Source organism: Triturus cristatus, chromosome 11 (genome assembly GCF_964204655.1).
Source record: "Triturus cristatus chromosome 11, aTriCri1.1, whole genome shotgun sequence".
NCBI lineage: Eukaryota > Metazoa > Chordata > Amphibia > Caudata > Salamandridae > Triturus > Triturus cristatus.
The window spans coordinates 133,837,300-133,851,175 of NC_140594.1; the positions used below are offsets into that span (position 1 = coordinate 133,837,300).

General features: G+C 44.4%; 1 protein-coding gene across 1 annotated transcript; it reads left to right on the forward strand.

The window, feature by feature from the left end:
• Nucleotides 1–2,100: 2,100 nt before the first annotated feature.
• Nucleotides 2,101–12,180, forward strand: RPLP0 (ribosomal protein lateral stalk subunit P0). The gene is made up of 8 exons (XM_085635225.1): nt 2,101–2,129; nt 5,514–5,621; nt 5,783–5,958; nt 9,301–9,388; nt 9,564–9,710; nt 10,033–10,218; nt 11,619–11,759; nt 11,972–12,180. The coding sequence occupies exons 2-8, from the start codon at nt 5,568–5,570 to the stop codon at nt 12,125–12,127; spliced, it is 948 nt and encodes a 315-aa protein (XP_085491351.1). The 5' UTR covers nt 2,101–2,129; nt 5,514–5,567; the 3' UTR covers nt 12,128–12,180.
• Nucleotides 12,181–13,876: the final 1,696 nt, after the last annotated feature.

Below are 13,876 nucleotides of genomic sequence, written 5' to 3' on the forward strand. Positions count from 1 at the left end.
GACAGTCAATAACTTTCGGTCAGCGATTTCGGCAGGGCATACTCAGCTTGAGGGCAAACCTGTGGGGGAGCATCCCTTGGTCTGTAAATTACTTAGAGGTATTAGAATGGTCAAACCACCATGTCCAAAATATTAATTCCTGTGGGACGTGTCAGTAGTTCTCCGGTTCTTAGAAGCTTGGCCGGCAAACAAGTATCTATCACGTAAGCAGCTTTCAGCCAAGTTGGCTATGCTTTTATGTTTAGTCTCTTGCAAAAGAGTTTCCGACATCAGAGCTTTAGACCTGGCTGGTCGTCGATTCTCCCCGGAAGGGGTCACTTTTAATATTTCTAGACGCACCAAATGTAATTCTACCTCGGTGTCTTACCCAATGTTTCCAGAGAACCCCAAGTTATGTGTGGTGCAATGCCAAAAAGCGTACAAGGTAGGTACCTCTGAATTTCGTTCTGATAAGCAAGGTCAACTGTTTATTGCATTGCAAAAGCCTTTCAGGCCAGTGACTCCAGCTACCTTAGCAAGATGGGTACGTTGGCTCATGAATGAAGCAGGCATTGATATATCTAAATTTGGCGCCCATTCTGTTCTAGGCGCAATGGCCTCTTCATTGGGAGTAAGCCACTCTGACATCATGAATATGGCCGACTGGTCAACGGAATCTACATTTAAATCTTTCTATTACAAACCAATTGTGGATGTTGCATCAGTGGTGGTGGCTCAGCTTTAAACAAGCATAATCGGAGCCTCCGATCCTGACATAGAATTAAAAATGTACCAACATTCGTGACAAGAATTTTCAATTCTATTAAGGACAACAGAGGCGAGGATTATCCCACCCGGCAGTTATGGTTTTACCTATGTGATTCATAAAATGTGAAAGTATGTTTACTGTATGTATTACTCTCTAATGAGTGAGGCACGCACATGTTGGCTTCAGACTACCGCGGAGAGTAATCTTCTGGCCGCCAAGACTTGGAACGCCCTCCCGACCGACCTACGCCTGACCCAAGACCACCTCTCCTTCAGGAAGAAGCTCAAGACCTGGTTGTTTGAGCAGTAGCGGACCCCCCCCCCCCCCCCCTAGCGCCTTGAGACCCTCCGGGTGAGTAGTGCGCTTTATAAATGCCTATGATTGATTGATTGATTGATTCTACGAAGGTGGTGTTTCCTTACCAGGGTTATCGAGCAGAAGCTGGTCCGTCGCATCCCAAGTTTCCCTGTTGGTCTTCGGGATCTTTGGTTCTTCTAAAGTTTTTCATCACGGTCTGCGTGCAAGAAAGTGCTAAATTGACAATGTTGGACTTACCTGTTGCAGTGTCGCAAAGAAAGAGGACGTGTGTGCCTCGGTTGGACATTATATGGGCTCAGTCTCTATTATTATGGAGTACAAGGTGCTCATGGGATTTGTGGTTTACTATAATATGTTGAATAAAAAAGAAAAACTTTTATTGACTGCTGTAATAAAGCAAAGAAAATTAGAAGCATAATCCTCGCCTCCGTTGTCCTTAATAGAATTGAAAATTCTTGTCACGAATGTTCGCAAATTTTTAATTCCCTCTAAATCATTAAATCTCAACACCGAGACTGCGCATGTGCGCAGCCCACACCAGCCGAGACCTAAAAACATGGAATGGAGCAGCGTTTCATTCAATTAAAGACCTGGGAAACTTGGCAGGGCTGTGTAAACCTCAACTGAAAGTTTCAGGGTGCAAAGTGCTGCTGACTTCAAACCCAGAAAAGATGCATTTTACCACATATGTCATTAAAAAACTTTGCATCAGCAGCACAATATATAGCGGCACCAATTAAAGGTACTGGAAGTAGTCATTAGTGTTCTTCAACACTTTTATTCAACGATAAAGCAACTGATATCAGTCTTTCTATTATTTCCATCCGTTGTACCACTTTTCACTTGTCTCCTTTTTATTTCCATGAAAGACGTGCCTACAGTAACGTGACTAGCTTCTTACTATCCAATTGTCCGACTTTCTGGGTTGATTGACGGCGACGCACTGGGCCTTCGCGCTGTGACGCGAAGCTGCTGACGGCCTGTGATTGGTTACAAGCTCATAGTATTTAGTTGCTGGAGGCGACGCGGCCGCCCTCTTTCTTTCACGCAGTCCTAGTGTGAGGTTAGTTCGGGAGCCACTGGACGGGGCTACACATTAAAGATGCTTTAATGACTATTATATTGTGCACCGGATGGCTTTGGGCTTCCGATGAAGTGTGAGGGAGCCTACCGGGCAGCTGTTCGTGCACGTATAATGGCTCCCGCGTGGCTCACTTTTAGGTTGCTTTTAAGTGAGGCCTGTGCTGCGTCGCTATGCGGACTCGTGGCGGGTGTTTAGTGATGGGCTGTTGGTAGATATCGTAGGCAGGTCATTCTTCTTGCTCGAATTATGCAGCGGCAGCTGTTATTTTGTGGGTGTCAACTTGCAATTTAAGACCGGCTGCTTGTCCTCTGTGACTTACGGTGACGCTGGCACGTTGTTGTTGGCCAAGGCTTTCGTTTGACAATCTGGTGAATTCTGGTAACTAATGTTACTTTGCTCACATAAAACTAACCGATCTAACACCATGTAACTTTAATTTGTAGCACAAAATTACACGGGCGTTTACTCGGGTATCTGACGTGGAGGGCAGTTAGCATATTTACACTTACATTTCCGATGGATTTTGATGGTATTGGCCTCGAGCTGTGTGTAGTTCGATCAACTCACAACTTTGTCCTCGTATCTATAATTTGGAGGTTTCCAGGAAGGCAATATATCAATGTTCAGCTGGTTTGCTGCCCAGGGTACTTTGCCTTTCCACCATGAAAGCCGCTCATACATGTTGGGTATTGTTTCAGGACCCCCCCCCCCCCATCTCCATTTACATTTTATCTAGCAAGAGTGGTAACTTTTAATTCCTCTCCACTCCCCGTTCCAAAAGAAACTTCCATTCAGAAAGTCGTAGGTCAATATGTTTGTTAGCCTACGATTATTTGTCCACTTGGTTAGTGCCGTTCCTTCTGGAGACCCATTTATGGTGGAGGGTCACGGGGCGTTGGGGAGGGCTCATTGACCTAGCGTTTAGATCCGAATTAGCCATACAAAGTAGGAGGAGCTCCTTAACTATTCTAACATTTTTGGCTGAATTGCAATTTTAATATTATAGGAACTCGGGCAGATTAATTATACTGTCTCACAATGCTGCAAGGCACTCTTCTGCATAAGGGAGCGGGCAGGTTTGCGCCATATTTACAGATATATGGTGCATTCCTTCGCTGGCCCACAATGTACTGTCTTGCGCCAACACACACACTTACGCTGTTTTGTAGTGGTGCCTGCATTGCTGGACTGTTCCCATGAGGCACAGGGTCAGACTGACTTGCATATGGCCATGTCTGAACTGGGGTGGCAGAGTGGGCTAAAGGACGGTGATGGATCAAACCCAGATCTGTTGACTGGGTGTGAGTGATTGGTTTTGATGCTCCGTCCATCACCACCCCCTTTTGTACCGCTTTCTTCGCCATAAGTTGGCAGGGTATGCTCAGACGTGAGTCCCTTGCTCACTTTGCTACGGGATTCAAGCAAGCCTGGCTGAAGACAGCTTAAATGCCAGAAACCGGTCCTAGGAAGCTTGTTTCCTGTCCAGGGAAGGCATGGCTTGGCAGTTCGGGCTGGACTGTTCCCATGAGGCACAGGGTCAGACTGATTTGCATATGGCCATGTCTGAACTGGGGTGGCAGAGTGGGCTAAAGAACGGTGATGGATCAAACCCAGATCTGTTGACTGGGTGTGAGTGTTTGATTGGTTCTGATGCTCCGTCCATCACCACCCCCTTTTGTACTGCATTGTAGGCACGGTTTTTGGGAAGCAAACCTCAAAAGCATTTTCTCTTTCTAAGTGTGCTGTGTAATACTTTGTAAGCCTAAACAAGGAAAAATATTTTTCTTGGTCGGTCGCTAGTACAATCGACACACTAACATGTCTATCAGTGTTGGTAAATTTGGGAATGTGTCAAAATGCATGGGTGGATGAGTGGGAAAATCAATCTAACGCCCCACCACTAAGTTTGCCCCAAGGCAGTGACTTGCACTATGGTGTTTCAAAAGATTTACCAATCCACTCTGGGTGGCTTGGCGAATCTGTAACTAGGTTTTGTTGTGCTAGGGCGATGCAAAACTAGGATAAATCGGTCCCTCTGTACAGTCTGTTTCTTTCTGATGTGTAGGTGAATTTTTGCTGTCTGGTGGGGGTGGTCCTAGATTTTGCCCTCGCTGCAATGGGTCCTTGAGGTTCATAACCTCTATCTAGCGGGCAAGTGCTTCTTAGTCCTTTTTGTGGGTTTGTGGTGCAAATAATTGGGTTCTTGTCTATCACACTTTAATGCCATGTCTGTTATGCTTAAATGCATTGTTCTGGGGGGGGTGTACTCAATGTCAATGCTGTTTTGGTTCCTTGGAGTTAAAAGCTATGACAAAGTTCTGTATTTCTGTATACTGTTTGGCACATCAAACCCAAGCTATTAAAAGAATTGTCGACTGGTATCTATGCCTTTTGCTCATAGTGTCTAATGTGCCCAATCTTTAGAGCTTGTGGCCTCACTAGCCATTCATAGATTAATGTATTGTGTGCTTGAATGAGGTGTAGCAGTCAAACTTATTGCTATTTGCCTTTGAAGATGTCATGCGCTGTACTTATAGCTGTAATTATGTGAGCACAGTTAAATGATTTTTTTTTTTAGAATCATATAGCCTCAAGGGGTTGAGTATGCTATTCAGTGCCAGTCACCATGTCTTAGGACCAGCGCCATTGGAAACTTTCACTATCTTTTTTCCACATTGCCTATTGTGTGCGAGATTTTAAACTATGCCTTTTAGTTAAAAAGCATTTTTTTTTGCTTTTCCTCAAACTGTACTATGAACACTTTCTGGATGGGGCGGGAGTGTCAGACTTACAGCACATCACTCACCATCCCCAGCTATGTATCTGAAAGCTTGCGATCCAGAAATTTGAGACCACAGAAGTGGCACAGTGAAATTTACATTTCGCTGCGTAAAAACCCCTACAACTTCCCAGACCATCTGTAAGGATCGACGCAGGGCGTTTACAATGGGACTTGCGTGTTCTGACGCATTGCTGGGGTTGTCAGTTTTATGACCAAATCCAGGAATGCGTCACTTTAGTGCAAACAGATCTTGGAATTTCTGACGCAACTGTTAATTTTTGCGCCATGGAGCCCTGTATTGTAAATGCATCCATGGTGTTGCAAGGGCATTTGACGCAGGCACCGAGAAACTGACGCTTAGATGCAGATGCGTCAGTTTCTTGTAAAAGAGGCCCTGAATGTTGTGAAGGGAAGCTGTTGTGCAGACAGGAGGGAAGGGCAATGCCCATTGTGTATTTCGACTCTGGCTTTCTTTGGCAGATCTTCGGGTGGGGGGGCAAGAGGGAGGTGCAGGGCAGTTTGAATGCAGGAGGTGTCTCAGACCCAGGATTTATTTGTTGGCTGTTTTCCTTCCTATGTAGGTTACACCTCGTCTTTAAACCCTTTGTGTGGCAATCCTTGGACGCACCTTCGAGATGCCCAGGGAAGACAGGGCTACGTGGAAGGCCAACTACTTCACCAAAATCATCGTAAGTACCCTGGAACAGTCTGCTGTTAGCTTCCTTACATTTGCAAGGCAATTCAGACTGTATTCGCATTGTTGTAAGATTGCATACTTGCATGAAGTTATATTAATCTACAGCTGCTATGCGTGCACTTCAGTCTCCAAGTAATAATGTTTTCTGTTTAGCAACTATTGGATGATTACCCAAAGTGCTTCATTGTGGGAGCAGACAATGTCGGGTCGAAGCAAATGCAGCAGATCCGCATGTCCCTGCGAGGAAAGGCTGTGGTACTCATGGGGAAGAACACCATGATGAGGAAGGCCATCCGTGGGCACTTGGAGAACAACCCTGCCCTGGAAAAGTATGTTTAATGCTGTAAACTTGAACATTATACACCCTGTGAAAAATCTTTCTCCTTTCCCAGGCTCAAAGCCTTGCGAATTGTGGATCGCTTTAACTTTCTGCTGAGCTTTTCAGGCTCAGTTGTGTTAGCTAGATTGTGTATCAACGCATAGAATTACCTGAATCATGGTTTTCAAGTGCTGCTGCCTTCTCGTGGCATTGGTCTCTCAGTTTCAGCAATTGGGGTCATATTTATTAACATGGTTGCATTGCTCCGGCCTTCTGCAGCACACACAAAGGTACTCTCCATTGTTTTTGTGCGGTAAGTTGTCCCTTCCTGCACAAAAACAATCGCCCCATAAACAGACACCCTTGCACCATGGGTGCTTACATTAGCGCATAACAGCCATTTGTTTTTTTCAAAAACGTATTAAACATGCTCATCTTATAGCACATAATCTGAACATACATAAACACAATTTAGTATTAATACATCATTCATACATCATAGTGTTGCCTTGAGACATACAAATAATTAAATAACATTGAGTATAGCAGTGGGAACCTCACCATCTCCATTCACCCAGGTAGCGGGGATCAGCACAGAGGCTATTGGCTAACTTATGTCCCCAAAGTCGCGACTCGATATTTCTGCCAGGGGCCCCACACACTTTCCCATTTATTAGGGCATCCTCTGCTGTGGTAGACTACTTCTGCCCTGGCACCAGTCTAAATCCTTTCCCCACTCTGCTGCTGGCAGAAGTGGATCCCCCACAGCCTCACTAAGCTGCGCTTGGCCACTCCCGCCACCAGTGCCAATCAGTCTGGTGTACCTGGACTAGTCGTCCCTGTACATAGTAGTTGGCCCCTGCCAAAACCTTTGAATCACTGGGCCTTCCATAGAATGGTAGAAGCCTATCTGCTCGCATCCTCTCGCACATTCCTATGCCCACAACCCTTATTTTATACAGCAGGGTACTTGGGTAATGGGTTTGGTGTAAGACATTGAGTTGTATCAATTGAATTCTAGATTGGTTTGCTATGCAATGGTGACTTTGTGGTGCTTTTGTCCAGTCCTCGTTGTCAATGTCCCAAGTTGTCAGTCCAGGCATTTCGAAGCGCACCCAGTAGATCAGGGTTATCATTCACCAATTTCCTGTAAATGACACCTTTATGCGGAATGGGGTCTGCAAGCAGACTATCTTCTAGGGGCGAGGAGGCTGACCGGCATGTCTGTCCCTATGCATTCAGAGAGCATGCCAGAGCCGGAGTGCATCGCAGCAATTTTTTTTGCTGCGCCAAAACCTTGTAAATGAGGCCCTGGGTGCCTCATCTACTATATTTTGAAGCAGGGCAGTTCAGCAACCCTTGCTGCTCTGCGTCCAAATAAAAAGGGCACGAATGTGCCGTATTTACGAAATACTGCACACAAACAGTGGCGTTTTACTCCGATGTGTGCTGCGGAATGCAGCATACTTAAAGCACAAAACGAAGAGATGTTTCTCCTCGTTGCGCCACTCCTACGCCTCCCCTGGGGAGGTGTAGTAGATTTACTGATTCCCCAGTTTACGACACTTAGTAAATCTGGGAATGTTGGGTTCCATGGATTTTGTGTGGTAACACCCACAGCAACACCTATGAAACGCCCCTTTCATGTAGAGTAATGCGTGAAACAGGCCCATATTTACAAGGCCATGTGAAGTCACGAAGGATGACTTTACATCGCCTTGTAAATATGGGCACCGGTGGAGCAATGGGCTTGGAAAATAGCTACTTTGTGTCTTTAGTTGGATGCACTGGATTATTGCATTGACCAGAAATCTGTCCCACTCTAAACAAGATGAATTGGGGTTTTGCAATTGTAGAATGCCTTGCAATGTCACCTTTGAAATTAAAGTTGGATGTGACTTGAGGTGTTTTACTTTTGTTGGTAATTGCCAGTAAATGTGATTGTTTTTGTGTGGATGTTTAACCCCTTCGCCGAGGCACGAATTCCGCCGCGGCGCTGGGGGGGGGGGGGGGGGGTTTGGGGGCAGTGCGGCGCCGCCGTGCTCGTGACGGAACCACTCCGTCATGAGTCACGGGCGAGCTGTGCTCATGACGGAGTGGTTCCGTCGCGACTCCACCCACTGCGCTAATCGCCCGCACAGGCGGGGAATTAGCGCCGCGTGGGCGGAGCGGCCGCCAACGGCCGCAGCATGACGGAACCACTCCGTCATGAGCACACGGCGCCCGTGGCTCATGACGGAGTTGTTCCGTCATGAGCACGGAACGGGTTAAAAGCCTTCTAGCCCTTTGACAGTTTTAACACGTGGTCCTCCAGTGCCTTTATCAATCACTAGATGGATTTGACCCTTACAGTTTTGCATGAGCCAGTACACAATGAAACGGCACTTCCCCTTACCTGCTTGTTACCCCCTTAAGTTCCTTCAGGAATATTGTTGGGCTCAACAATCTTTTCCTCCTCAGATAACCACGTTTATAACTAAATATGCTCCTTGTACAATCAGTCCCAAGTTCCCCTACCAAAGAAGGATTTAAACTTTTTTCTGAATTTAAGTAGAAACAGTTGGTTGGCTTTTTAACTCATTTGCTTGTCTTATTTGATATCTTGCCTTGTTTATCTTGTTTGCCACACTCCGGAGAAGTATCTTGTATCCTTCAATGCTCATACTAGGGAACCACTCATTCTTTTTTGCTTATGCACTCCAGTGCTTGTGTTTAAGCATGTCCCCCTTGTTTGCTTCTCTCCCTTTACCCTTTGTTGCTCTCTAGTCCATGTGCTTCTTATGTTCGATCCCTATTGTTCCTGCCCTCCGCATGCTGCTTTTCACCTTTCTACCCACCCTGATACCTGTGGTCATTTTTTTCTACTGGTGCATTTGTGCAAAAAAAGTAATTTACCAATCCAAGTGTGCCTAGTATGTTGGATCAGTAAATTAAAAAAAGAATGCATTGCGTAATTCTGCTGACCTGCGCATGCATTATGATACATTCACGTGATAGTGGGGTGGCATGATTTCCATTGCCCCTTTAAAAAAAGAAAGAAACCTCAATGCTGTGCAGACAAAAGGAATTAGCAGCCAGTAGGTTCCATAAGTGAGACCTTTTTGTTTTTGCCAATTCTTGTTTTACTTGTGCTAAGCAGCTTAACATGATCTGGAGTCAGTGATAATCTGCACCCATCATTGTATTTATACCTATGTTTTAATTTCTTTTTTGCGCAAGTCCACATTTGGTGACCTTGTTTTATTTTCTACCCACTCTCCAGATTAAATATGCCACTAATGTATTTTGCGATTTATACAAAGTAGTTTAACTTCCTGCTGCACAATCTGACAACTTTCTTTTTAAAACACAGGCTGCTCAATCACATTCGAGGTAATGTAGGCTTTGTGTTCACCAAGGAAGATCTGACGGAGATCCGGGACATGCTTCTGGCTAATAAGGTAAGGATGCTTAGATTAGTCTGGCATAGACTTGCCTCCGCTGGCTTTAGGGTCATTGAAGTAAAGGCGTGCTGAGTAAAGAAGAGGAATTACTCACGCAAGATCTCCAGGCCTCTGCATGTGTAAATATAGTAACATGTAGAAAAGTTACAAAGTCTTTGCATCTTTTGTTTAGGTGCCAGCTTCAGCTCGTGCAGGTGCCACGGCCCCATGTGATGTGACTGTACCTGCTCAGAACACAGGGCTAGGTCCTGAGAAGACTTCTTTCTTCCAGGCTTTGGGCATCACCACTAAGATCTCCAGAGGAACCATTGAAATCTTGGTGAGTTCATTGACTTTTATGCCATCCACTGATTTTGATATTCCCCTTGTATCCCCAGTTCTAGTCACCCTGTGGTTAGGGCAGCACCATAGAAGGGTTGTCGTAGTAGATTTAAAACTTGTCGGGGAAGGTGACTGCTAGAGGGGTTTGCTTGGTTTCCTAGTTACATAAACTTGTGTGCTTGAAGGCCTGAGTTTAGAGCTTTGTCCAGCCTTGATGTGCCTCTTGTGAAATGTAGAATCGCATCTTTGGTTTGGACGCAGTACAAAGGCAGGACGCAGTACAAAGGCATTTGACTGAATGGTTTGAATCTTTCTCTCAGAGTGATGTACAGCTTATCAAGACTGGAGACAAAGTGGGTGCCAGCGAAGCCACACTCCTCAACATGTTGAACATTTCCCCATTCTCCTTCGGGCTGATTATCCAGCAGGTGTACGACAACGGCAGCATCTACAACCCAGAGGTTCTTGATATCACAGAAGAGGCCCTGCATGTCCGCTTTTTGGAGGTAAACTAGTACAGCGTGCCCGTTTGAATTGTAGGCCCATATTCTCTCAAGGAGCACAGCTGCCAAAAATGCTGTACAGTTGGCATGACGGGGAGAGCGCTATATTCAGAGATTGGTCTCACCTTAGTGCCATCGAGCTAGGGTGCGTGCCTGTGTCTACCAGAAGTTTTGTACAGGAAGGGTACCCTTCTGTACAAAATACTATAGCTAGACAAATGTAAAACCTTTTAGAACATTATGTATGTGCTGCACAGTGCCGCACACATGCAAGGTCAGAAAAGCAAGGAGAAATGAAAACCTTTCTTCTAACGCCTGCTTTTCAGTGGTGTTAATTTTGGGTGCTTAACCCGGTCTACTAATGTTAGGGGGGGGGGGTAGCATCAAACCACATGGGTGGTTGCATGGGAACGCCTAGCACAGCAACATTTTACTTTTCCGTACAAGCCAACTCCAATACCAACCTGTTGGTTTGTTAATCCCCAAAACATTTAGCGTTCAAGTAACGCTAAACTGTAGTGAATAGCCGCAGTGTCTGAACAGTCTGACATTGGGGTTATATGGCTCTAAACTGCACTAGCATGATCCATTTGTCATTTTGTGCAAATATGTTAAAGTATTTTAACCCAGTATCCTTGTTTTTCTAAATGGCACTGAGAACAGCACAACTGCTTTTTCCAAGTGTTGTACAGCTAAATTGCTTTCGCTAAGCGCTGTAAATGCCTTGTGTTAAAAGTATGTAATTTTCATAGCGTCAGGATACCCTCATTGGTGACTGTGCGCTCTGCAAATCTGCATGACTGACCTTGGGAGGACGGATGGCTGATTTTCCTTGACTGCCGGAGTTTGATGAACCTGGGCTGTCATATAATGCACCTTTAATGTTAACGGAGTCACCTGCCGTAATCAAAGGCCTTGTCAGCACGTATTTGAAACACTAGAAGCAGTTGATCTTTCAGGTACCACTTGTGAGATACATAATTTAATAACTGCATCCTACACAGATGCATTGGAAAAGACTGTGGGGCTAGTTTAAGCTCTGCATGGGGTCTGTACCCTGCAGGAAGGTTGTCCATTGCATAATATCCCACCCTCCCCCTTTAATATCGAGTCTGATTGTGGCACTATAGAAGGTCCTCATGTTGAATCAAAGAAATCCAACAGTTCTTCAGAGGTTGGTCAATAGAATTACCCTATGTACATTAAAGACATTTTCATTACAGCACTTTGATCACTGAGTGGGTTTTTATCCCATACAGAAATTTAGTTAAGTTTGAAACTTGAGGTGTGATGTACAGCTTTGTGTAGGCATGTGTAGCAAGCAATATGGACCTGGTAGGAGCCCTGTGATGCACTGACAAATCTTGCCTTCTGTTTAAGTGTGTTCGTATTTTCTCTTGAAGGGTGTCCGCAATGTTGCCAGCGTCTGTCTGCAGATTGGGTACCCCACAATTGCCTCTGTGCCTCATTCCATCATTAACGGGTACAAGCGAGTCCTAGCTGTGGCAGTAGAGACGGACTACAGCTTCCCTCTGGCAGATAAGGTAAAGAATGTAATGCCTTTTCAGTTGAATTTCTATTATCTAGTCACTTTGCCCAGAGGTAGAGCTTGAGCAGCTGATGAATGGTTGTACCAGTGCATAGGTGGGATGAAGATTGGAAAACATGGCTGGGTGTTATCTTTAGGCATATATTAGTAGTCTCGATCTCTGTTAGGTTTGCGTTTTCTGTTTGTAACTGGCTGGTGTTCTTTCAGGTCAAGGCTTTCCTGGCTGACCCCTCTGCCTTTGTGGTTGCTGCTCCTGTTGCTGCGGCTCCTGCAGCAGCTGCTGCTGCAGCAGCTCCTAAGGAGGAGAAGAAAGAGGAATCTGAAGAGTCGGACGATGACATGGGATTTGGCCTTTTTGACTAGTCTCGATTCAACCTTATCCTCTGCTATAAAAGAAATAAAGATCTTTCCTTTGACTCGTTTGTTTTTGGCAGTAATTTGTTGACTTCACATGTTGTCCCCATAACTTTTCATCATTGAGTTGAGAGCTTGTCCTAGAAGGTATAGCTGTTTTCTTTTACCTTGCAGTTGTCAGCAGTTTTGAACCCAATGATTTTCAGTGTCATTTTGGGGGACTGGTTCTACAATTTGTTTCCCAATCCTGAAGCTTGCGGTCTAGTGAAAAAATGTCTAAAAGGCATTGTCTAAATGCTTGTGTCTCAAAGCCACTCGTATGGCCTAATGTGCAGAGGTGTGTTTTTTTTTTTATAAAGTAATATCTATTGAGTTTAGATAGTTAAGGAACGTTTGTCTGGGATGGGGTGGTGGCATTGGGAGACTAATGAAACTAGAGTGCAAATGCTACTTCCTTTTTTGATCAGCAAAACTTTGATCTGATGGAATCTTGTGATGAATATTGCCACCACTTTCCATAATTTTTTGGGTCGTTTAAGCTTCCCTGTTAATGTGTAAAAAATTTGACTTTAATCCAGTGAAAATGCTTGGTCATAAATAGGTTTGATTTGGATGCTGTTAAAAGCACATGGTATTCTTGCATGCTTCAAAGCAGAATTCAACATGTAAACCAGTATTCTTGCTACATAGTGGCTCCATTTTCTTAAAGTATTTCCTTATTTTATTGGCGTCTTCTCCAATGTCATGCACCATCCCACCCTCACAACGCACCCTGGAGTCTCGAATGGTATTCCCCCCACCAGTCCTTCACTGGTTCTCCTACCTTAACTGACACAAGTTTGTTCAAATGTGTTCCTCCAGGTCCGAAAAGAACCACCTGATCACCCATGATGTCCCCTGTATGCCATACTGTAGCCTGTCATTTACATTCTTTACATGGAACTGCTTGGTACTCTTAACAGGCCTCGATGAATCTACTCACCCACTTGCTATGGCGAGTCAGATTTTTATCAGGTCGAGTTCTATTTAGGTCCTACTTACCCGTTCTGGCGAGTTTACAAAACAGGTGTTCTGTGCAGTCAAAGTGAAGAAACAAAGATGCCTTTAAATCTTGTTTTCATCTGGTCACATTTGCTGTGTTCAGATACCGAGGTCCAAAGTTAGACTACAATAACCTATATTTCGCTGACTGGATTTTGTAAAGTACAATGGGTGAAACATGAGGCTGTAGGGTATCATATTTACCTAATGTTTAAATAGCCAAGTCAACTGTACAGGCGTCAAAATATAGTTCAATAGTTGTGAAAGCCCATTTTTTGTGCTGAGAAATATCTTAATAGGATGAAAAACAAATTGGGACTTTTTTCTTTGTGATTAATGATAAGTTTTCTGAAACTCAATTTTCAGGTTAATACTCTAGTTGTATCAGTAAAGCTGCACGGTAGTGTGAAGGTTTTTGGCCGTTTCTAAAAAATGTACTGTCTTTAAATGACAGTGCACTTCCACATCATGCTTTAGTATATATATTTTTCGTAAGTGAGTGGTTAAACATGAACTGAGAAACACCCCTTCCCTGATGGCAGCGGTATTAGTAAAGTGTGCTCTATATGTGGGCCACATTTTTATTACACATTGAGCAAATGTTCAGTCTAATGAAACTAGTGTTTTGTACAGCAGAAATGCTGAATTCACATTTGCAGGTGCACTCATAAGAAGGAAGAAAGACTAATAAAAATTTGCCAATTATCATACAATTTG